This window comes from Peromyscus eremicus, chromosome 11 (assembly GCF_949786415.1).
Source record: "Peromyscus eremicus chromosome 11, PerEre_H2_v1, whole genome shotgun sequence".
NCBI lineage: Eukaryota > Metazoa > Chordata > Mammalia > Rodentia > Cricetidae > Peromyscus > Peromyscus eremicus.
Genome location: NC_081427.1, coordinates 73,369,369 through 73,394,598, shown reverse-complemented (window position 1 = coordinate 73,394,598; position 25,230 = coordinate 73,369,369). Strand labels below are relative to the sequence as shown.

The 25,230-nt window shown below is 39.9% G+C and overlaps 1 protein-coding gene across 1 annotated transcript in view; it reads left to right on the top strand.

The window, feature by feature from the left end:
- Kiaa0825 (KIAA0825 ortholog) overlaps nucleotides 1-25,230 on the top strand; it is a 385,021-nt gene that overhangs the window by 119,909 nt on the left and 239,882 nt on the right. The window contains exon 13 of the mRNA XM_059276577.1: nucleotides 15,049-15,213. Within this exon, the coding sequence (XP_059132560.1) occupies nucleotides 15,049-15,213 (165 nt within the window). The remainder of the gene's footprint in view (nucleotides 1-15,048; nucleotides 15,214-25,230) is intronic.

Here is a 25,230-nt window from a genome sequence, read left to right as displayed (position 1 = left end):
TAGAACAGCTGGTACAGGAGCAACTAAATGGTCAACATATTGAAGAATTGACCAGTCCTTGGAATTCCACTATATTTGTTATTAAAAAGAAGCCTGGAAAATGGAGAACATTAACAGATTTAAGAGACATAAATAAGGTAATTCAGCCAATAGGCTCTTGAAAATCTGGAATTCCCTTTCCTTCTTGATTATCCAAAGGATGGTCTATTATAGTGATTGATTTAAAAGACTGCTGTTTTTTAACTATACCTTTACAAGAAGAGGTTAGCTAAAAATTTGCCTTCACAATGCCTGCTTATAATAATAATGACTAGCCTGTTAAAAGATATCAGTGGAAAGTTCTTCTACAAGGAATGTTAAAGAGTTCTACCTTGTGTCAATATTTTGTACAACCATTGGAAATAATTCAAAAACAGTTTCCTCAATCTATAATTTACCATTATATGGATGGTATTTTACTAGCTGATTCAGATTCAGATATATAAGAAAAAAATTGTTTGAAGAAGTAAAAAATTTGCCTTGTTGGGGATTACAAATTGCTCCTGAAAAAAAAAAATCCCAAGAGGAGATTCTATTAATTATCTATTATATAAGATAGGTTTACAAAAAAGTTCAACCACAGAAAGTACAAATCAGGAGAGATCAATTATAAACTCTTAATGATTTTCAAAAGTTTCTGGAAATATTAACTGTCTACAACCAATAGTCAGATTAACTACTCAAGAACTAAGTAATTTATTTCAAACCGTAAGTGATAAGGACTTAAATAGTCCAAGAAAATTATCAGCTGAGGCTCAGAAAGAAATTACAGGATGCACATGTGGATCATTTGGGTCCAAAGCTTGATTATATTCTTGTCATTTTACCTTCTATACTTTCTCCCACAAGAATTCTTATGAACAGAGAAGACAGCATCTTAGAATGGATATTTTTACCACATAAAAAGTTAAAAATTAAAGACCCATGTAGAAAATGATCCTGAATTGATTCTGAAAGGAAAATTTAGACTTCATTATTAGCAGAAATAGACCCAACAGAAATTGTGGGGCCTTTTACTAATACTGAAGTTGTCTCATGGGCAGGAAATGAACATTGGCAAAGAGTTTGCAGTATTTTCTTGGGAGAGATTAGCAACAAATATCCCAAAAGCAAAAGACTTCAGTTTATAGAAAGAGCTATTTGTGTCCTTCCTCACATTGTACAGTTTATACTAATTTCTGGAGAGCCCCTACATTCTATAGTGATGCAAAAAAATCAAGAAAGGCAGGTTATACGTCAGGAAATTTAAGTAAAGTACCTGAATGCCCTTATGATTCTGTTCAAAAGTCAGAATTATATACTATTCTCATGGTATTATAGATTTTCCAGAACCTCTTAATATAATTACTGACTCTTAATATACAGAAAGAGTTGTTTTACATATTGAAACCTATGAACTTATTCCAGGTGATTCAGAATTAACTTCGTTATTTATTCAATAACAAGAAGTAATCAGAAATAGAAATTATTCCTTGTATATAACATATATCAGATCCCATACATGTCTACCAGGCTCTCTAGCACAAGGTAATGATGAAATTGATCAGCTATTGGTAGGAAATGTGCTAGAAGCCCCAGGATTTCATAACCAAACACCACATTAATAGCCAAGGTTTGAAGAAAGGTTTTTCTATCACTTGGCGACAAGCCAAGGAAATTATAAGGAAATATCCTACTTGTTCTTTGTATAACCAAACTCTCCGACATGCAGGAAGTAACTCCAAGATTACTGAAATAAGTGAAACTTGGCAAATGGATGTGTTTCATTTTGTGGAGTTTGAAAAATTAAAGTATGTGCATCATACCATAGATACTTATTCAGGATTTCAGTGGGCAACCACTTTGAGTTCTGAAATTGTTGGTTCTGTAATTATACAATTGTTAGAAGTTATAGCTATTATGGGAATACCTATACAAATTAATACTGACAATGCTCCAGCATATGTCTCTAGTAAAGTGAAACAGTTTTTTTTTGCATATGACAACATAAAGCATATTACAGGTATACCACACAATCCTACAGGACAAGCAGTTTTTTTGAAAGATCTAATCACACTTTAAAAGAAATGCATAATAAACAGAAAGGGGTAAAAAAGATCCCCAAAGATAGATTGCACAATGCTTTATTAACTTTAAACTTTTAAATGCTAGTGAGAAAGGAGTGACAGTTGTGGAGAGACATTGGATAGTAGGAAAAACAGCTAAACTAAATTAGCCTCTATATGTTAAGGATGTGTTGACTTCATAATGGAGACCAGGATATATGCTATGTCGGAGAAGAGATTTTGCTTTTGTTTTCATAGAAGAAAAGCTATGGATACCATCAAAACTGATAAAGATTAAACTCGATCAGGAGAGACCTCTTAATTAGGATAGGCTCAACAGACAGCATGGCCATTCAATCTAAACTAACTTATAAGACTAACAAATGCCTTTCATTTGACCAGCTATAACCTGTCAAAAAGAGAAACTCCCCAAGGTTAGGGTTGGGGCAGGATTTTATTTTTGTCTTTCCGGGAGAATAAAGGCATTCAGCTAAGGAATCTGAAGACCACTGGACAGATGAAACATCTGAAGAAGGGAGAATCATCCAGAGAAAATGTCCCAAGGAAAAGAGTAAATTGGCCTATTGCTATATCACATTTCCAACAGGATAAAATTTCCTAAATCTTCCCATATGTTTGTTTCTCCTGTTCTCTACAGACATATAAAGAAAATACTCTTTTGTAGTGTCAATTCAATTAAAAATTAAAGCTAAACCCAAGCATGTTTGTTAAAGGAAAATCCAAAACCTCTGTCAGAAGAACCACCTGATATGGAACAGAAGAAAAACCAAAATTAAGGAACTCTTCTATTGCCACTAATCTCATAATCTTTTGGTTTTATTTTGACTCTTTAAAACTTTTGTAAAAGTATAAATATTATCTCAAAATTTATAAGAGTTTGAAGATGGATGCCCCAGTGTTGCAGAGGAACCTTGGGTGACTGTCCAGACACCCAAATGTCTCTGTCATTTCTATAGTTTTGGAAATTGTTTGCTTTGCATTTTCTGTTTACTCAGGTAATAGTATATCCTTCTCAGGTCTCTGATGGAATTGAAGACATGATGTAGTTACAGTTTTTCTTGTTACCAAATTCAGAAAAGAAACTCACAAAAGATGTGTAAAGTGCATAAGGTTGAGAGACAAAAAAGCTTAAATTGATTATCTAGGAAAATGTATTAAGATCTAAAAAGATAGTTTTGGGTTAGTAATACAAGTTAGGATAGAAAGTGAATTAGGTACAAAATGCTGGACTCACCTAGATAGGATGAATAATGGAGTATTTTCTCTGAATTTGCCAAATGCAAATGGACTATACATTGTAAATGTAATTCTTACCTGATAATTGTTCTTATTGTATATAGTTTTACTGTGTTAGAGTCAAAACCTTTTCTTTTTATTTAGATGAAAGGGGGAATGTGGGATATTTTGAATGCACTCTGACACTCCCGAGACTGCCAATAAAGTGACTGGTCTCTTCTCCACTGTTTCTCTGATCATTCATATTGTTACCCAATATCTGATTCTTGGGTTTTTATTGACAAAGAATAATTAGATGAACACTTCATTTTGTGCCCTCCATTCCTTCTGGCTCTTTCATTTTTTCTGCCTCCTCTTCTGCGGAGTCCCCTGAACCCTGAGGGGAGGAATTTGATGGAGACATCCCATTTCTGACTGAGTGTTCCAAGGTCTTTCATTCTCTTCATATTGTCTGGCTCTGAGTCTCTGAATATGTTCCCATCTACTGCAGATAGAAGCTTCTCTGATGGCTGAGCAAGACACTTATCTAGGAGAGTAGCAGAATGTCATCAGGAGTCATTTTATTGCTGTATTTCCTTAGAAGAATGGTAGTAGTGTTTGGTTTTCCCATACATCCCTGGCCTCTCCAGTCTCAGGGTTCTTGGACACCTAAGCAGTGTTAGGAATGGGTTCCATCTCATGGAATGGGCCTCAAATTCAATCAAGTATTCTTTGATTCTTGGGTTACTCTCACAAGCTCATGCCACTGTTGCACTAGTGGATCCTGCAGGCAGGTCATCATTTTAGACTGAAGAGTTTGTAACTGGGTTGGTGTCCACCTTTCTCCTTTTGGTAGCAATCAGGGTATGCTCTAGTACCATGAACACTAGTCAACAGGGGTGAAGGCTCTATGTAGGCACCAGCTCAACTTCTCTGCATTCAATGAGTTATGGTGGTGTTGTCTTCAGCAAAAGGGTCTTACTGTCAGATTGTGTAGAGCAATTAATAGTCTTGGTAATAGCCTGGATTGTTTGGGGTGTTCTCATGGGGCCCCTTTGGGCAGCAGTTTGATGAGATGTAGCCCTTTGCTGGCACTGGAAACTTCATTTGGTGACAGAGAATGTCCAGTTGGCAATCTTTCTCCCCTGTTATTTGGTGACTTCATGTAGATTTTCTTCATGTTTGTGTTCTGAACTTTCAGACAAGGCGGCTAAATGACATGAATAGTATCTGATAAATTTCAGAGAATTACTTTGATGTAATCATGGAAACTCAAGGGCATCATCCCTTAGAAGAAATGGTCTCCTATTGATAAAGTTTTCCAGATGTAGAATGAAAAATCAAAGCTCACATTTTTCTTACTATACTGATAACAACTTAGTAAAGGAAAAACAAATGTACTTATGGATAATAAATTAGATTTTTTAAAACAAATCTGCCCTTTGTTTTTCAAAACCAATGGCCACCTCTTTGTATGTATGATGCTGTTTAGAAGAGACTTGCAATCTCATGTATAGTTCTTAAAGAAAACATTAGTATGTTTGTTGAACTGCTCAAATACAGATCACTTATTGTAAAAGCTGTTTACTTTATGTGGCATCTTTGGTATTGTCCCATATTGAATTTTCCTGCTTCCTCCAAATAGCTTGAAGATGAAGTGGCAAAATTATTGCCAGTCAGTTGAGCAACTGCTGTAGTAAGCTCCTGTAGAATTCTTGTCATTTTCAGTAAGAAATGGCATACTCAGAGAGTTATTAACTATTGTAATGGTGTTTATAAAATAAATTTGTACTAATTTTTATTGAAATTGTGTTTGATCATATGCTTCTGAAAGCAAAACTTTATTATTAATTAAACAACATAATTCTTGGCTTCTTAAGAGACAGCTTTTCTTCATAAATAATTTCTTTTTGGTTTAACTAATAAAATTTAATTTCAAGTTGGCTCCGGGAGAGTTATACTGAGATTAGATAGATAGTCATATGTAAGTATATATACATATGTATACACACAGGTTTTGCATTTTTTCAAATATAATACACTTGGCACAAAACTTTTCTTCATAACCATATAATATAAAGTCAGAAACATCTCAAACTATGAATAGTCTCTTCAGCTTTCAGTTGAAGATGTCTTATTAGAAAAACAATCAGTACAACATATGGAGAAATAGCTATTTTCGCTCAGGGTCAGAAAATAACGAAGGTTAAAAAGTGAATAGTAAAATGTGTTGCATAGACTAAATCTTCTAAGAAGTAGAACCGGGTTCTTGCCATAGATGGCACGTTTTCTTGTATAAATTGAAGTATTTTCAAGGAATGACTATGTTGCTAAAACATGATAAGAAAACGAAAGCAGCTTATTTTAATGGCAGGTGGCTTGTGACACTCATTGGATCCATTCCAGTTTCCTGATGAGGTATGTTTGTTGGTCTTACATTAGACTATGTTGAATCGAAAGGAAATAAACCTCTCAGCTGTAGATGTTTCAAAAGGCTTATGGTGGTTTGAAAAACAAAATGGCCTTCAAAAGGAGTAGCACTATCAGGAGGTATGGCCTTTTGGAGGAAGTGTGTCACTGCGGGGGTGGGCTTTAAGGTCTCTTTTTCTCAAGCTTGCCTCAGTGCGACAGCCAGTTGACTTCCTGTTGCCTGCAAGATGTAGCACTCTCAGCTCCAGCACCAACTCTGCCTGTACACTGCCATGTTCCTCTTCATGATCATAATGGACTGGCCCTGTGAAACTGTAAGCCAGCCACCCTCAATTAAATGTTTTCTGTATAAGAGTTGCCATGGTCATGATGTCTCTTCACAGAAATAGTAAGCCCTAAGACAGTGCTCTTAATTATAAGACATTACTTTGGATTATTGACTTTCAAAACTCAAGACAATCATTTTGTTGATGACTTTGCTGAAAGCAAGTGGCCTGCAAGGCTGTTACATGTGGCATCAAAAGAACAAAACATTTGGCAATTTCCTAGTTGTCATTTGGGTGGCCTCTCCGGCTAACTGATGTTTGAATGAAGCTTAATTCTAACTTACTTACTAACATGCCTTTCTTTGCTTGATGTCTCCAAAAGAATCCCCAGTGACACTTCTTGGCTTCTGGTGGTATTCCACCATAATGTAACAGTAACCTATCAAATATATAATATTTACCATGCCCCAGAAATCGATTTTAAAGGCCTTAAATGAGTTCTCTCACTGACTCCTCATAATAGTACCGTGTGTTGGCTCACTCCACTTAACAAAGAAGGAAACTGAATCACAGAGAAAACTAAGCTGCTGAGCTAGTAGGCAGCCGTACAGTATTGGGCCTGTGCATATGGCTTTAGGAGTATGTGCATCGATTGGCCCTCCAAACCACAGGGGATCTACCAAAGTCATAGAGTGCACAGCAAGTTACAGTGCTGAGGAATTCTAGGGAGCAGTCAGCAACCATAACAGATAATTGTGACAGTGTGATTTACAAAATTACAAAATGCCCAAAAATAACCAAAAATGGATCTGGAGAGACTCTAAAGTTTGGCTGGCACTAGTGATCAACAGGTGACCTAAAATTGATGAATCATCTCAAATTTTCTTACCAAGTAGTATAATTTCCTTATATTCTAGGTAATATCAAACAGTATGGCAGAAGCTAGCTTAGACTTTTGTCATGGTGCACATGTACACACACACACACACACACACACACACACACATGCACACACACAGATATATATACCATTTCATAGGTTTAATCAGAGCCCCATTTAGGAAATGCCTTAAAGTGAAAATGGGCTCCTTCTCAGTATTTTTAGCTCACCTAACACTGTTGTCTTTGGCTGCATTTACAATAATGACAATTATACTACGGGACTCTGATTAATCAATGTTTTCTTAATTGGATTTGCAGCATGTTCTTAGAGCAGTAGGGAGTACCTCTGTGTTTTTATACTAATGTTTTCCAAGGTCCTTTCTGAAAATAACAATGGATTAGCCTGGAGATGTCAGTGGACTCCAGAGAATCTGTATAGTTTCACAAACAGCTATCATCCAGGCTGGGCTGCATCTACAGCGGTATGGGTGGTGATGCTGGTGAGTAGGTGGCAGTATGATTATATCCATCAAGTTTTGTTGTTAAGGTACAGACACCTGGAACTGAGAATGCTGTTAAAGTTATAGATTCCAATTCATTGGCTTTTAAGTTTTGACAGGTGATGTTGCTCCTGCTAATGGTGTCCCACAGGTTGTTGAACAGCAAGGCCACTCACTGTGAGGTGCAAAGAGCAGAGACAGCCTACCATTTTATCTCCATTTCTGTCCAGGTTCAGACTGCATACCTAGAAGATAGAATGTACCTTAATAATTTTTATAGAGTGGCTGAAGAGATGGCTAATTGGCTAAAAACTCTTGTTGCTCTTGCAGAACACTACAGTAGGTAAAAAACACTTGTTCTGAAAGCCTGAGGACTTGATCTCAGGGAAACACAGTAGTGCTGTGGATATCGCTCTGTATGATGTGAATGTGTTTCTCTGATTGCTTGATAAATAAAATGCTGATTGGCCAGTAGCCAGGCAGGAAGTATAAGCAGAGAGGAGAATTCTGGGAAGAGGAAGGCTGAGTCAGGAAATGCCAGCCTGCCTTCCAGGGAGCAGCATGTAATGGCACACAAATAAAGCCACAGAAAATGTGGCGACATATAGATTAACAGAAATGGGCTGAGTTTAAAGGTAAAAGCTAGTCAGTAGTAAACCTGAGCTAATGGTCAAGCAGTTATAATTAATATAAGCCTCTGTGTGTTTACTTGGGTCTGAGTGGCTGTGGACTGGGTGGGACACAGGAAAACTTGCAGTTACACAGTAGAAGAAGATCACCAACTGCCATCATAAAATAGTGTCTTGTAGAAGATGAAGTTTCCCTTCTTTTGGATGTGCCTGGCAAAGTATTTCCTTAGCAGTTGTCATGTAGATAAGAACTAAGTGAAATAAATGTTTTCAAATTCTATTACTACCCCTTAAGAAACTTCACAAATAGTTTGAGACATCAGCAGTATGGCTTTTGCTATGATATTTCACACATAGAGAATCAGATATAATCTTGATTGACAATGACTGAAATATTTTACATTCTGTCTTTTTAATGGTACTTAAAATGTCTAATATGACTACAGGAACATACATCTTCATTGGTAGTTAATGTACGTCTACATCAATATGTAATGGGATTGGACATCAGACTCCAAGTAGTCCTATCATGAGTTTTTGCAACATGTTTCCCCTATGCAACTCAATGTGATTTAACATATCAGTTCATTTATGACCCTTGAATTACTAAGACCATTTTGCAAATGGGGAAACAGATACAGAGAAATTGGATAATTTTTCCACTTGATTTTCAAGTGGTCCTTTTTAAAGGACAGAATATTGTTTTAGGTGAATTAAAAAGATAACACAATAGTTTCAGAGATGAGTCTTTTTAGAAAGAGTGAGTTTCTGGAAATGAGGTACTTGATCTTATAACTGAGTTCTCTATTAGGCTAATATTTAGAGGGCATCAAATAGTATCGGGCATTGTTAGAGGCTGTGAATGCAACTGTCAGCATGAGTACATAGAGATTGCCTTCATACCATTTAGTTTCCGCAGATTTGATTGCTGGTGAGAAGTGGGAAGGACAAACTTTATAAAGTGAATGAATATAGTTATGAGAGAAGTTCAGCTACATTTAGGACATGGGTTACTGCTCTCAGACAGTACAGTGAATAAGGACATGACCCATGGGGTGCATGTTAAATACAATATTATTAAACTAACTTTCAAATCAGGTTCAAATTTTACTTTGTTGTTTTTCATAGTAAACTCTGTTGTGACACTTAACTTATTATCTCCTTAAAGTTATTTTTTATGTGCTATTGATCTCTCCCTGCCATGGCTAGTTTATTGGTCTACTGTTTGGGGTTTTCTTCTAGTGAATGCTGTATGTTCTGTTCTTACATTTTTCATCTAACATCTTTGTCCAGAGTGAGTCTTCCAGCCTCTTTTCTTCGGTGGTGCTGTTAGTGTCTGGTTGATTCAGCATCCCTGAACACATGGCACACTCTTTGATAACATTGCTGCCAAATCCCTCATTGAGTCAGCAGGAGCTCTTCACTAACATCTTGTAGAAAGTAAAAGGTATACAGCTTTGGTGAGCAAATGCCAGTGTGCAATGGAGGTGTAAATCTGCGTTAGCAATAAAAACAGTCTCCTGGGGCTTGATAGTTCTTTGCCAGACACAAATCTTCTTTTGAAGCACTAACAAGTTCAGTGCTTAAAAGGAGTTTAAAATGGTATCCACAGTGAAAATGCCCTCTCTTCAAGTATTATCAAAAAATGATCTTGTTTAAATGTATAAAATATTGATAAAAGGAATGCAATTTAAAGTAGCAGCTTTATTACTGGGTCAGGGAATATGACTAAAGTGCAATACTGAAGTGTTGACTCCAGTCCCTCTAATTGCCCCAGCTCCCTACTGATCACTTTCCAAAGCACCTCTTGGTCTGAAAAACAAAGTTGTCTTGCCTTGGCAAAGTCTGTCTTAATTAAAGGAAAAATCATGGTCAAAAGGAAATTCCCCACAGTCAGGCATGCCACAAAAGAAAACAAAAACAAAACAAAACACTGGATTAATTCAAAGGTGCTCAGCTCCTGGCATGAGACTCCTTCCATAGTGTGGAGAATGAGAAATGTGGAGAAGCTACCAAGTGGTTGACTGTGGAAGACAATGAGAGACACAGACAAGGAAGATGGTGTCACATTGGAAAATTTCTCTTGAGTAAAGTTATTGATTGCAAATGACAAAGTCAATGACGTCTATTTGCACAATGATGCTTTAGATATATAGAGCTCACTGATTATTTGACTTCTTTTGTTTTCTTTCCTTTGACAAGGATCTTGGTCTGTAGCCCTGGCTGGTTTATCTCTTCATCCATCTTCCTATCTCTGTCTCCTGAATTTAGACCTCATCAATTTCTATTTCTTTCACTATTAAAGGCATCATGAAGACATACCTAAAGAATTGTATATTAGATAGGCCAATATGTAATTATATAAATATTATAAATATAATATAAAACCTAGAGGCAGAAGAAAGGAAAAGGAGAAAAGATAAAGGACTAGACCTGCATTTGGAAGAGAAGGAGGAACTACAGGAAGGAGAAGTAATGTCTCCCTTTCCCTCTGTAAGCTGAGGCACCTATAAGAAAAGATCAGCCAACTGGAACATACACATTTGTTTACTATAAATATTGCTGCAGTGGCCTTCAGTAAAGAAGACCAATGGAAACAGGGTAGCCTGTGTATTTCCGATTTTTTTAGAGATTTTATTCATTTATGTCAGCCTGCATGAGTTCATGTGCACCACCTGCACACAGGGACCTATAGAGGCCTAAAGAGAAAGTCAGATCCATTAAACTAGAATTATAGGTGGCTGTGAACTGCCATACTCCATGCAATAACAGTAAGTAGTCTTAACCACTGAGCTGTTCCTGCTGCCCAACATGAATATTTCCATGTGTGCACAGTTGTTCAGAGTATGACTAAAGGAAAAGAATGTGATCTAGTAGGAATTAATGTCAGTAACTTAGTAATGCTTGTTTAGATCTCCCCATGTGCCAGTATCTTCAGAAGTGAGGGCTTTCCTTTCCTTCTGGTACAGAGAGGGACCTCTGCAGTGCTGGCCTCTTGACTTGCTGTAGAGGAAATGAGAATTTTTCTGTTCCCTGCTTCAGGAGAGAAGCTCAGAGATGTGGAGATGACTCCTGTTTTCCCAAATGCCAAGTTGCCATGTTTGGGAGTACTGTGTCCTGAACCTCACGACTAACTTTACAAGTAGGTGAATTTCAAACAAATGAACAATAAAACAAAAAAATGCGAAAACAATTTAATTATGCTCAATTCTACTTTGTCAAATGTTAGCTAGTTGTCCCTCTGCCATCAAATGCCATAAAAATAGCATGGGTCCCTTACTCTCCATAAAAGCAGGTTTTAAAAAAGTGAATCCAAGGTGAGTTTTCCTGAAAGGACTAGGGGAGTATCAGAATGAGAGACCGCACAGGAATACCTCAAGGGTATGAGGGGAAAATCTAAGGAAAGGAAAGCACTGTGGCTGGGCACTTGGCAAAGGCCATGGTCTTTACTAGGTTCCCGAGACACAGCCCTAAACACATCCAGACTGGTACCTCTCCTGCCTGGCCTTATCGGATGGGGAGAGAAACTTCCCATCACTCACACGGAAACTCATGCCATCTTTAACTCCAGATCTAGGGTTTCCGTGTCCTCTTCTGGCCTCAGCAGGCACCAGGCATTCAAATGGTGCACAGATATTCATACAGGCAAAACATGCATTCACGTTAAGTAAAGCAAAAAATCTAAAGAAGAATGAAAGAGGGTGTTGCTGTCATTTATGTAAGGACAACAGATGCAAGCAGGAATGACAGTCACAAACCTTTACACTGCTGTCGTGATTTCATGTGTGCACATGAGGACCAAGAAGCTGAAGCCTCTCAAATATGCACCAGTGACTGAAATATTGTGAGAATATTAATTTTGAGAATTTTACACACGAATACTGTATTTACATCACTTGGCACTCCTCTTCTTCCAGTGCCCTGCAACTGCTTCTCAAATTCAAGACCTTGTTTTCTCTAAGTATATACACACATGATACAAGTGTGTGTGTGTGTGTGTGTGTGTGTGTGTGTGTGTGTAGTGTGAACCTAATTAGTCTTATCAATATAAATCAGGAGTCAGATATTGGGGTAATAACCTGAAAGATCAGATCTTAGAGAAAGATCTCAAAGCAGAGGAGCAGCTACCAGTGACATCTTACCTCTCCTGATCCTCTGACCAAAAGGGCTGAGATTCTGTCTCTGCCCCGACTTACCACTTCTTCTCTCCACCTCCAGAGTGCTGGGATTAAAGGCATGAGCCACAACCGCTCAACTTCTATGGTTAACCAGTGGCTAGCTCTGCCCTCTGATCTCCAGGCAAGCTTAATCAGTCAGAACACAAACAAAATATCGCACAACGTGTGTGTGTGTGTGTGTGTGTGTGTGTGTGTGTGTGTGTAAAAGTTACTCAGTCCATCTAGTGTTACTCATATGTGCAAGAGTTGACCACTTGAGATTGGATAATTTATCAGGGAGCTAGCTTATCTTGGAAAAAACTGATTCTCTTTCTCAGAAGTCATTGATTGCCTGTGACTTGTCATGTAGGGGTGGGGGCTTGTGAAATTTTCCCCATCCATGTTGGCATGTGACCAGTGTGACAACTGTGCAGGTCTTGTTACCTTATTGTTGAGATTGCATGGGTGCATCTTGCCTGTCAGGACTAGAGGACATTATCTCCCAGAGTAACTGCTGGTCCTCTTCTCTCACAGCCCTTCCACCCTCTTTTCTGTGATTTTCCTGAACCTTGGATGTAAACATTGTATTCTAGATGTACTAACTGGGGCTGGACACCCCGTCACCTGTTTTGTGTACTGTGACTACTTATGAATCTGCATAGTTTCTATCCTTGATCTGCTGGGGAAAAGCTTCGATGAGAGTGAGAGCTCCAGTCACCTAAGGGTATAAAGGTAACTGTAGAAAGGGGTTTTCCTGTGTGGTATTGTGTAATGGGAATTTTGTTAGGTAATCTATGCTTTTGGGATGAGTGTTACCACCCTATGTGGTACACACACACACACACACACACACACACACACACACACACACATACAGCAGAAGCAATTATAGAACTTTGGAAATCCACAAATGGTCAAAATGCAGAGATAACAGTGGGGTGCCCAGCCCTCATTATTACAGCTACAACACAACCTCTCTCTCTCCATCTTTCTCTATATACATAACATATACATATATATTATATATAAATGTGTGTATATATACATGCATATGTATATATACATATATGAGAACATAGTTTTTAAATGACATAACTTCTATTAAATTTGTTCTTTGATAACTCCATGCATGTAGAAATGTACAAAGTACATTCTGATTGCCCTCACCCCTACCCTGTCTTACCCGTCAATCCCTCCTCCCCTCTACAAGTTCTTTTCCTGCATCTGTGTCTTAGTTTTGTGACCCACCCATCCTCCTGTGTGACCATGGATTTAGATCTGTTCATGAGCCTGGTGGGCTCATCACTGGGTTCACAACTGAAAGCAATGACTTCCTCTACCCCAGAATCTATCAGTAGCCAGTAGTTCAGTAGGGAGGGGTATGGCCCTGTGTAACCCTACTGGCAATGACTGATGGTTGACAAGCCCAGTCTTATACAGGCCCCATGTAGGTGGCAGTAGTTGATGTGAGATCATTACTTAATGACTTTGCCGTGCACTGAAGATAGCATTTTACAGTCCTTTACAGGACAACAACAGAAAATGAATCCTTTTGGGTTGAACAGATGCCTGAGAATTGGAAAATAATTTCAGGGAAAAGAAAGCAGTCTTATTTCTGATTTTTACTGTAGCAGATTAATTTTTAGTAACATATTTTCCCCAAATGACCACCCAAAGCAACTTCCAGCCTACTCTACCAGCATATCAAATGCAGTCAAAAGAGCACCACTCACAATTATTACAGCAAAATTCTTTAGGAAGTTTCCTGTTGGTTACCTGCCCATCTATGAACTGATCAGAGTTGATGAGTGGTGTCAGGTCTGATCTGCCAGGCCTTGGCTGCATGCCCACCCCAGGTGACTGGAGTCAGCTTCCCTCAAACAAACAAACTGTGTCCTTTGAGTAGAAGACAAAGAAGGTGGATATGGACAGCAGTGACTAGTTAAATAAAAATTAATTTGGTTGAAAGTAATATTATGAAGAAAAACTAGCATGTGCTATATGCATAAAATCTATGGCATTGCTTTTTAATTTCCAGATAAGAGTGGACTCTTAAATGTAAACCAAGAAATAAAATTACAAAATAAAAGTGATAAGCCTACAAATGAATGAGTGTAAGGAAATATACTCTTTTCCAATGACCCTAGATTATATTAATTGAAGATATTAAAAATATTAGGAGACATGAGTTGATACTATCTTTAAGTCAATACATATTTTTGTTTATTATGACTCAGCTGTATATTATATAAGAAAAATAAGGATTATTTCTCAGTTCCATGTACCATATTACCAGTGATGCCTGGTTCTCTGATTAGTGATCTTTAAAGGAAGCCATAATGGAGGCAGAGGAAGCGTGACAAGGTCAATTAAAATGACAAGGTTTAATCAAGGAACTAATTGAAAAGTTGTTTCATTCTGAAATGATGGTGTCAATATATTTAGGAAACACAATTTGTTTTTCACAATTGATTACATGATTCAAAGAACAAGTGAATTTTTTATGGTACACTTTTAGTTTTCTAAGTTATCTAGATTTTTAAAATATGTCTTGAATGTATATAATTTTTAAATGAGAAATATAGACAAAAAATATTTCCTTAAGGGAAAAAAGAATTATGACATACAGGAAAATTGGCCTCACCTCTTGAAATGATGCCATTATGGTCCTTCTCACAGATGTCTTTTCAATAGCTACCCACAGATACATCTGAAACTGTGAAGTTGAATGATTGTAGCCCTCAGAGACTGTGGAGTTTCTGAAGTGCAAATAGCAGACAGGTGTGTGCCCTAGGACAGTGCTAGAGGAAGCAATGAGAATGTGGTCACGGCCACTGATTCCCCACATTTTCACTCTTTTCCAGAACAAGCTACTGGCACAGAAGAGGACCAGCGGGGAGGCTGCAGTGTGGTGGAAGCCATCTTTAAAGTTCTGTGTCACTGTCACTTGTCTCCACAAACATTTGGGAATGTTTTCCTGAGCTACATGGAAGAAGAGCAGCTCTGGGACTCTTTGTACAGCATTCCAGGTATGGGAAAGATTGAGAAGATAAGTGCTTTGTTAGTACTTACATTGTCTTTGTGTGTGTTTTCAAAGTTTGATAGATTCCAGTTCTTCTGACTCTTTTGTATAAGTTTCCATGCATCTTTTTATTCTAAGGGTTTCTATTCAGAACCATGAACCACTTATCTCCTGTCAAATGTGATGTACTTGGAACAAGGTGGAGAGAGGTGAAGGGAAAATTATTGAATGTATGTTCTCTTTTCTGATTTTAAGGAAATACACTTCGATTTGTATTTAGCATACATTATGTTTTGCTGTTTAACATATAAGATATTAGTAAGATATGACAAATATTTTGTCATACTTTGGCCCATGTATTCTATAAACTAATTGTCCTAACTTGGCATAAGCTAGAGGCATTTGGGGAGAGGGACCCACAGTTGAGAAAATTCCTCCTGTAGGCAAAGTTTGTAGGGCTTTTTCTTTCTTTCTTTTTAATTTAAAATAGATTTTTGTGCAATATATTCTAAGTCACAGTTTCCCCACCCCATCCCTTCCCAGAGCCTCCCCACCGCGCCACCCTCACAACTCCACGCCTTCTTCCTCTCTTTAGAAAACAAACAGGCAAAAACAAACAAACCAGAACAGAACAAAACAGACAGAGAAAAGGAAAACAAGAACAAGGAAAGAGCATGAGAAGCACATGTACACACTGAGACTCACTCCTGCACACACACACACACACACACACACACACACACACACACACAAATGCACATGTGTGCACACACAAGAAACCCATAAAAACACAAGATCAGAAACCATAATATATAAGCGAAATATCTGTAGGGTGAAAGATAATGCTCAGACAAACCATAACAAGACAAAATATCTCCCCAAATACTATTGAGTTTGTTACGAGTTGGCCATGGTTTGAGTTGAGTGTGGTTTGTATACCAGAAGAAACTCCACTGGAGAACACTAAGTTTTCCTTTGCAAGCAGTTGTCAATTGGAGATAACTTCTGGGTTAGGGATGGAGATCTGTCCACTCCCCCTGTTCGCACTGTGTCCCCATCTGTCCTGGAAGCATGCAGAGCCTGTGCATGCTGCCGCTGTGTCTGAGTTCATCCGTGCATCAGTCCTGTAGCGTCAGGAAGGCATTGTTTCCTCGGTGTCTTCCATCGCCACTGGCTCTTACAGTCTTTTTCCCTCAGTCCTGAGGGGAGGATTTTGATGAAGATGTACCATTTAGGACTGGGTGTTTCAAGGTTTGTCACCCTCAGTATATTTTCTGGTTGTGGGTCTCTGTATTTATTCCCTTCTACTGCAGGTGGAAGCTACTCTAATGATGGCTAAGCAAGACACTGATCTGTGAGTACAGCAGAGTGTCATTATATGGCTGCACATCTTTAGCAGAGCAATAGTTTCTAGGCCATGACCTATCTAGTCCCAGGTTTATGGCCACCTGAGCATTGCCAGGTTTGGGTTCCATCTCATGGAGTAAGCCTTAAATAGTAGGGCATTTTTTGATTAATGATTGGTGTAGGAGGGCCCGGTGCATGGTGCCACCTGAGGGCAAGTATTCCTGGGTTGTGTAAGAGAACAGGCTGAGCAAGATGAAGAAAAAGCCAGTATGCATGCTCCTCCACAGTTCCTGCTTCAGCTCTTGACTCTAGGTTCCTACCATGCTTGAGTAACTGTCTTGACTTTCTCAGGACAGAAAGTGTAAGATGGAAGAAATACTTGCTTCCCCATGTTGCTTTTGGTCATGGTGATTTATCACAGCAATAGAAAGCTAACTAAGAAACTAACAGACAAAACTACCAGTCATCTTCTTTAGATAATGGACATTTATTATTATGAAAGTAATGCTTTTGTCTTCAAAGTTAGCATGTCTTCTCATTCCTTTGTTAAAAATATGTTTTTTAAAAAATTACTACTGTGTATATGTGCTTGTGTGTCCTTATGGGTGTGTGCACGCATATATGCTACTGTGTATGCATACATATATGCTACAGCATGTGTGTATATGTGTATGTGTGTATGTTTGTGTGCATGCATGTATACCACAGTGTGTGTGTGTGTGCATGCATATGTGCCACAGTGTGTGTGTACATGCCTATATGCCACAGTGTATATGTGTGTGTGCATATATGCCAGTGTGTGTGTGTGTGTGTGTGTGTGTGTGTATGTGTGTGTCTGCATATATGCCACAGTGTGTGTCTGTCGGTCGGAGAACATCTTTGAAGGTGAATTCCTTCACTATTTTAAGACAGGCTTTTCCTTGTTTTCTTCTCCAGTGCCATACACTGCAGCCCATTCCCCTCTCAGGCTCCCAGGTGATTCTTCCGTGTCTCTGCCTCTCTCCTCACATGTAAATGCTGGACTTCCAGACATGCACTGCCATGCTATGATTCATGTAGGTTCTGAGCATTGAAGAAACAAATGCTTCGCTGTCTGGCTTCCATGGTTAGCATTTTCACCCTGGGATGACAATAACGTGCTTTTCCACGTGTGTCCTGCCTTCCTGCAGCAAAGCAGGATGTTAAAGTCGGGATGCTGTAATCTGAGGTGTTCACAGCACGCTCACCTTCAGACCAGGCAAAGACTTGCACATTGTTTCATTCTTAGTATCCCACCTTTAAACACCCATATTTAATGTCTTCGGGAGAAAGGGGAAAGAACTTGGAGGTAATTGTCATTGTCCTTTCCCTCCACTGCTCTTTACATCATTTTCGTTTTTTGCTCAGCCTGTGTGCTTTCTTGTACTCTGCTTTGGTATTATTGCCACTATTTCTCAGGCTCTGAGTGGAATAGCTGACTGGCTCAGAGTCGTGGTGTTCCTGATCTTCCTGGACGTTCTGACTGTTCCACATATCACTTTAATCTCACTTTACTGTTCTGAAGTTAGTAGTTTTCATTTTCCCTGGTCATTATCATTCTGACATTGATCTAGGTAACTTCATATAATGGTTTCAAAAAACAAAATCTATTTATGTGAAGATTCTGTGACAATGATCCTTTTTTAAGTCTTGTCTCTTAGTTTTCCTGCATTCTCTCACTGCTTTCTTTTTCCCCAAAAGACAGGCAGATTTTTTAGTACAGCACTAATGTAGGACTGCTCTATTTAGAATTTGATCATTAAGGAACAGAAATTAAACAACCCTTAAACTCACCACCCTGCTGCTTTAGCGCTTTTTGAATTCTCTCAAAAGATTGTAATCAGTTAGCCTTAGACTTCAAACACTCCTTCTTCTTCAAGTGTTAAGTCCTTGAACATGACATGAAACTGTACTGACATGGAATGATAAGGTCGACTTAATGTGCTGCTTCAAAAGGGAACAAGTGACTGTGTGCTTTGCTTTGCATTTGTGTGTTCATTACACACACATTTGCGGAGCTCATAGCTCATACCCTTGTCATTTCGCTCCCCAAAATTTCAGAAGTTTTTCTGTGCTTCTGTTGCTAATCATGGTTATTTATGACATGATAAAAAGATAATATTCAGGTTCATGACAAAAGTGATCTTGTTTTCTATGACTTCTGTTTAACTTGAAAGTATAACACTTTAGAAGTTAATATATCCATTTTCTTCAGGGATCTGCCTCTCAGAGGTCACCTCTCTCCAGTAACTGGTCTTACACCCATGTAAATACAGACATCACTAAGTGGACTCAGTGAGATTTTTTTTTTTTTTTTTTTAAAAAAAGAACATGAAGTTGGCAGAAAAAAGTAGTGGTGGAAGGGATAGAGGGAGAATTAAAGGGAGGGGAATTGGGAGCAGTCTTGATGAAAACGTATTATATGCATGTATGATATTCTCAAATAATAGAAAAGGAAACACAGCTGAAACATAACATGACCTTGCTTTTGCATTAGCCAATCCTGGGTCCCTACTTGCACAGACACCCGAGGCTATATTGGTTTTTGAGTATCTAGCTGCTACTGGGGCCATACAGGTTTGGGTGGCCCATGCCACCACTTGGGGCCATGGTGACATCCAGACCCCCAACTGTGAACAAGGGCCATGTCTGGATCCATGACCCTACTGCAGTCAGGGTCTGCGTTGATGCCCATGGCTCCTGTTACCATTGAAGGCCAAGGTTTTTCCCAGGGTTCGGGCTATTACCTGGGAACATATTGGTGTTCAAGGCCCATGCTGCCACTGGGTGACCTGTGATGGCAGTTAGGGCCATGATGACATCTGGGCCCAGGATGCTGCCAACGACCACGTCTGGGTTCATGGTCCTACAGCCTGTGTTGATGTTCATGGCCTGTGTTCCCACCAAAGGCAACATGGATGTCCAGGTCTGGGCCACCACCTTTCCCATGTTTGTGGCCAATGGCCATGCCACTACTGGGTCCATACAGACTTGAGTGACATGCATGGCCACCCTAGGACATGGTATCATATGGGCCTGAGCTGCACCCAGGGCCTTGTCTGAGTCCATGACTCTGCTGCAACCTAGGTCTGTGTTGATGTCTGTGGCTCCTGTTACCACCAAAGACAGTGAGGATAGGGCTACACACAGTTGACACCACCCCTCAGGGGATGCAGCACTCAGGAGAGCAGGCCTTGCTCCTCACCCAGGCAGCACAGTAGGTCTGACCCTGTTGATGGAGGTGAAGGAGAGCCGGCACTAAGGTCACGAGAACAGGAGAGCTGACCCCACCCTCCCCCTCATATGCCATGTGGTAGCATGGGTGAGGGAAAGATGCCCTCTCCCCTGCCCCCTAACCCTTGCCACCTAGGGCAGGCAGGAGAGCTAGCCCCAGGATCATGAGAGTGGGAAAGCTGGTCCTGCCCCTCACCTACTGCAGCACTCAGTAGAGCTGGCCCTGGTGGTGTGGGTGCTTGTGAGCCAGACCTGAAGGCCTGAGAGCAGTAGAACTAACTCTGCTCTTTGCTGCCTGCTGCACTGGGTGGGCTAGCTGAGACAGTGCTGGAGCGCTTGCTTGGGTGGTGACGAAGAGGGAATGCTGGAGGCTGACCAGCCCAGCTACCACCCAGGCCTAGGACCCACCCCAACATCTACTCCATCTATGAACTGCTAGAGTATGTTAAGGGGCTGGACATGCAGATCCAAAGCTACAGGGTCTCTATGACACAGAACAACAGGATATCCAAGAGGGGTCCTGATGAGGGCCCAGTGTCAATATTACAGCAGAAGCCAGAGATCTCAGACCAGACCAATGACTCACTGCAATGAACACTTGCAAGTAAAGATGTGTGGACTAAAGGTCCACTGTGTGACCCACTGGGCCACACTAGAGCTTCCACACCAAGAGTTTTTGTGTTTTGTTTGTTTTGCTTTTTGTTTGTTTATTGTTTGGATTTTGGTTTGTCTTTTAAATTTTGTTTTATTGGGGAGGGGGGTTGCAAAGACAGAGGGTAGATACAGATAGACAAGGAGAAGAATGGGATCAGGATGTATGATGTGAAATCCACAAAGAATCAATAAAAAGTTAATAAATAAAGAAATGCTCATGTATAGGTTTTTGTGTGAATGTATGTCTTCATAACTTTTACCATATATATTGGAATGGAATTTATGGGTGATAAAGTAAACTTATGCTTAATTATTGAGGAACTGCCATAGTATCGTCCAAAGTAACTACCTCGTTTCATATTTCTGCCAGATGGATGTAGGGTTCTAATTTCTCCACATCCTTGATAACTCCTCATTATTTCTTGACTTTCTGATTATAGTCACTCAGGTATATTTGAATGGATTTCATTTTATTAAAAATTTTTAATGCCATATTCTTTATTGTGTAGGGGTGTGTGTGTGTGTGTGTGTGTGTGTGTGTGTGTGTGTGTGTATGTGTGTACCATGGAGTGGAAGTCAGATGACAACTTTGTGGAGTCGGTTCTCTCCCTCCATCTTTCTGGGTTCAAACTCAAGACTCTCCTTGTCTGGCATGGCTAGCACCTTTACTCAGTGAGCCATTGTGCTGGCACGTTTATTGTAGTTAAAATTTGCAGTGCTGGTACTCAAACAAGAGGGCAGTGTGTGTGAGGCAGGCTTCCACTGAGTGCTGGGATCAGAGATGTGCGCCCCCACAGGTGGTTGGTGCTCTAGAAACCTCACCATGGTTCCCGGGGTCACTAGAGAAAAAGCCAACTAGTTGTTAACATTGTTGGCTTAAACACCGACTAATACGGAGGTAAAACAAACCTTGGGCCTGTAGGATAGCTCAGCTAGTAATGACACAGGCGACAAGCCAGGTGACCTGAGTTCTAGCCCTGGAGCCCAGAAGGGGGAAGGAGAAAACCAGCTTCTGCAACTTCTCCTCTAACCTGTACACACGCACCTGTGAGGACACACACACACACACACACACACACACACACACACACACACACACAGAGAGAGAGAGAGAGAGAGAGAGAGAGAGAGAGAGAGAGAGAGAGAGAGATGAAATTTAAACTTTTTAACTAAAGCAAACCGAAGTCTTTGCTTTAGTTAGCATTAGTTGTATAAATTTAAAACAGCCAGAAGGTTTACTGGATAAAAGTCGTATTTGTAGACTGAGGTCAGGGTGAGGGAGACTAGAAAGAGAAGCATAGTATTCCCATTCTTCATTTAAAATGTTGATATCTTGTTATTATGGATTTTGAAAATTAGTTTTGAACTGGATATAGTGGCACAAGCTAGTAATCTTAGCACTTGGGAAGTAGAGGTAGGAAGATCATGAGTTCAAGCACATCGTCAACTACACAGCAAGTCTGAGGGTGGCCTAATGTGAGACTGTGACATCAAAAAACTCATTTTGACTTTACATGTATCAGATTTAAAGATATTACTCATTTTAAAAGATTATGATAGAAATGTTAGATGCCTAATGCTGACATCTGAACAGCAACTGCTCTTTATAAGAGGTAGGTTTTAAGACAATCACCAAATCAAATCATCTGCAATAGAACAAATAAAACTGTCATCAGAACATAATCATAGCAGTGGTGATATTTTGGTTGTGCTCTAACAAATAAAGCTTGCCTGGAGATGAGAGGGTGGAGCTAGCCACTAGTTAGCCATCGAGGCCAGGCAGTGGTGGCACACACCTTAAATCCTAGCACTAGGGAGCTGGAGACAGGAAGTCAGATGTCTGGTCAGAGAAAGGAATATAAGGCAGGGGAGACAGGAGCTCAGTCCTCAGCTGAGGAGTTGGTGAGGTGAGAGGTTGTTGTGGTTTGTTCCTTTGTCTCTCTGATCTTTCAGCATTTACTTCGATATCTGGCTCCAGGTTTTTATTATTAAGACCAATTAGAGTTCACAGGACACATAGCAGCCAGTTCTTATGACAAGGCCAGAACTGGTTTATAAATGAGGAAACTGTTGTCAAAAGTGCCCTGAAACTTTGCAGACCCGATAAACATTGCTCGGTTGGCTCCTGGGGCAGCACCAGCCTTTGCTTTCTGAGTCACCTCGCTAAAGCCTCACGGCTGTTGGGAAGCTCTCAGTGAAGTATCAGAATTTCCAAATTTACCTGGAGATGTGATGCTGCGTCTTTGTTTCCTGCTCATCTTTCTCAGCTCCACGGATCCTTCGTAAGAGCTCTTTAGAATGCACACATAGCTTAATTCTTTCTCGTTACTGACGTTGGTTTGCAGAGGCCTGCCTTTTTATCCCACCCAGTGATGTTCTTTATTACGCATTTCAGAAGTTTAAGACAATCTCTGTCTACATTGTACTCCTTTATTTGAGCCTCGTGTTTGGACAACTGTGGTGTGTCTCTGGTGGTACTGTGTCTTTAGAAAATTTTAAACGTCTCTTGTGTGTGTGCTTGTGACATAGTCCCAGAGCTCTATCAGATTCGTTTTCTCTGCCAGTTAAAGAATTAAAGAGCATGAAAAGTCTGAGGTGCACCGGATAGCAGCAGAGAAATCTCATGCACTGGGGACAGAACCAGCCATTGAAGAAGGCAGACAACACACACCTGCCGCAGACACAGGGAGAAAAAGACCCCTGCAAAGCATAGGGGACACCCACGAAGCCAAAACCTCCAGTCTCTTCACAGACTGGGGTTTAAAGAGTTTTCCTCGCCTAACACAGGGTGGCTCGGCTGAAGAAAGCTGGGGTGGTTGAGTGGCCCAGCACCGCGGTGCAACATGTCCTGATCCAGTCCTGAACTCCTGGAGTGGGTCTGTCAACAAGGGGTCTGCCGGTGGGAGACCAAGGCTGCCAGGCTTTCGCCTTAAGTCAGGAAGTTGAGGAAGAAGCTGTTCATCTTGGAGATTTGCCACCTTTTTGTTATCTAGCCATGGTCCCTCTCACTATCTGTCTGCCTGTCAGGGAGTCTGTCTGACTCCCAGTCTCACTTATATGTGTATGTGTGCATGGCTGTAAGTATGTATGTATGTATGTATGTATGTATGCATGCATGCATGTATGTATATTTATATTTATATTTGTATTATTTATATTTATATTTATATTTATATTTATATAGACATGCTGGTGCACACATGTACAGAGGCCAGACATGTATGTTCAGTGACTACTTTGGTCACTCCCTGGCTTATTCCTGGGTTATAAAGTCTAACAGTAAACCTGGAACTCACTGCTTTCTTGACTAGGTGACCAGCAAACCCCAATGACGCTCCTGTCTCTGTGTCCCCTGCCCAGGACAATGTTAGAACCACAAATAGCCACTTCCTGACTTTGTACATGGATTTTGAGGCTCTGAACTGAGGACCTCATGAATTTACAACAAGTATTATTACCCACTGGTATATCATCCCCAGTCCCAAATACTTTGTTTATGTACGATGAAATGCACCCATTTTCAGTGAAGAGTTCAGTAATTTTGGCCAATGTAGAAACTGTGTGTCAACCACAGCAATGGAGACGTCATGCTCAAGTCCTTTCACACACAGGCGTCCTTACATTCAGCTCTATGTTAAGTAATTACCTCTGGGTGATACTTAGATACTTACCTGGAAGGTGACACTACTGGCTTTGTGTCATGGGGATCACTTCGGACAATTTCAGAATCTTGCAGAAGTTGAAATCCGTGCGTTCTTTCGTACCTTGTTCCTTTTGGTTGTGTTGTGCTCTGTGGACTGTTCATCTCTACTCACTGCTGGTAAGCATCCCCTGAGTATTTCTCTAGTGCTGTCTATTTTGTCCTGCATCATCAGCCTGGATGGATACCTGGGTTATTTCCAGTTTGGGGCTACTGTGAAGAAAGCTAGTGTGAGCATGTTTCATTTCCCTTTGGTAACTGCTCAGAAGTGGAAATGGTGGATTATATGATAAAGTCAATATTTAACAGCCTGAGAGATTGCCAACTTGCTTTAGAGGAATCATAGCTTTTCATGTTCCCACAGATGTATGACAATTACATTCACATCCATGTCAGTACTTAGAATTACCTATTTTTAAATTTTAGTCATATTAAGAGGAATGTGCTGTTACATAGTGTCATGTAATTTAATTTACACTATATCATTACTAATGATATGTAATAGTTTTTCTGTTATTAAGGGACATTCAAAATCATTCTTCTGTAAGATATTTGTTCAGTATTTGTCTGTTTACTTCATTTAGTGGTTTGGCTGGTCACTTTAAAGAACTCTTTATACCCTGTCCATAAGTTACTTGTTTTGATTTTTTCCCTAATATATAAAAAAACTTCGTTTTACATTCCCCCTCTTCTTCTCTATTATTTTTATTACTTATTATTTCTTTTTTGTTAGACTACAATTATTGTACAAAATAATGAGTTTTGTTTGGCATTTCCCTATTTATATATCTTGTATTTTTATCATATTCATCTTTGCATTCTGATTTCTCATCCCCTATTTCAGGTTTTTGGTTTTTGTTTTTTGTTTTTTTTTGAGACAGGGTTTCTCTGTGTAGCTTTGCGCCTTTCCTGGAACTCACTCTGTAGCCCAGGCTGGCCTCGAACTCACAGAGATCCACCTGGCTCTGCCTCCCTTGTGCTGGGATTAAAGGCGTGCGCCGCCGCCGCCGCCGCCGCCGCCGCCGCCGCCGCCGCCGCCACCACCACCACCACCACCACCACCACCACCTG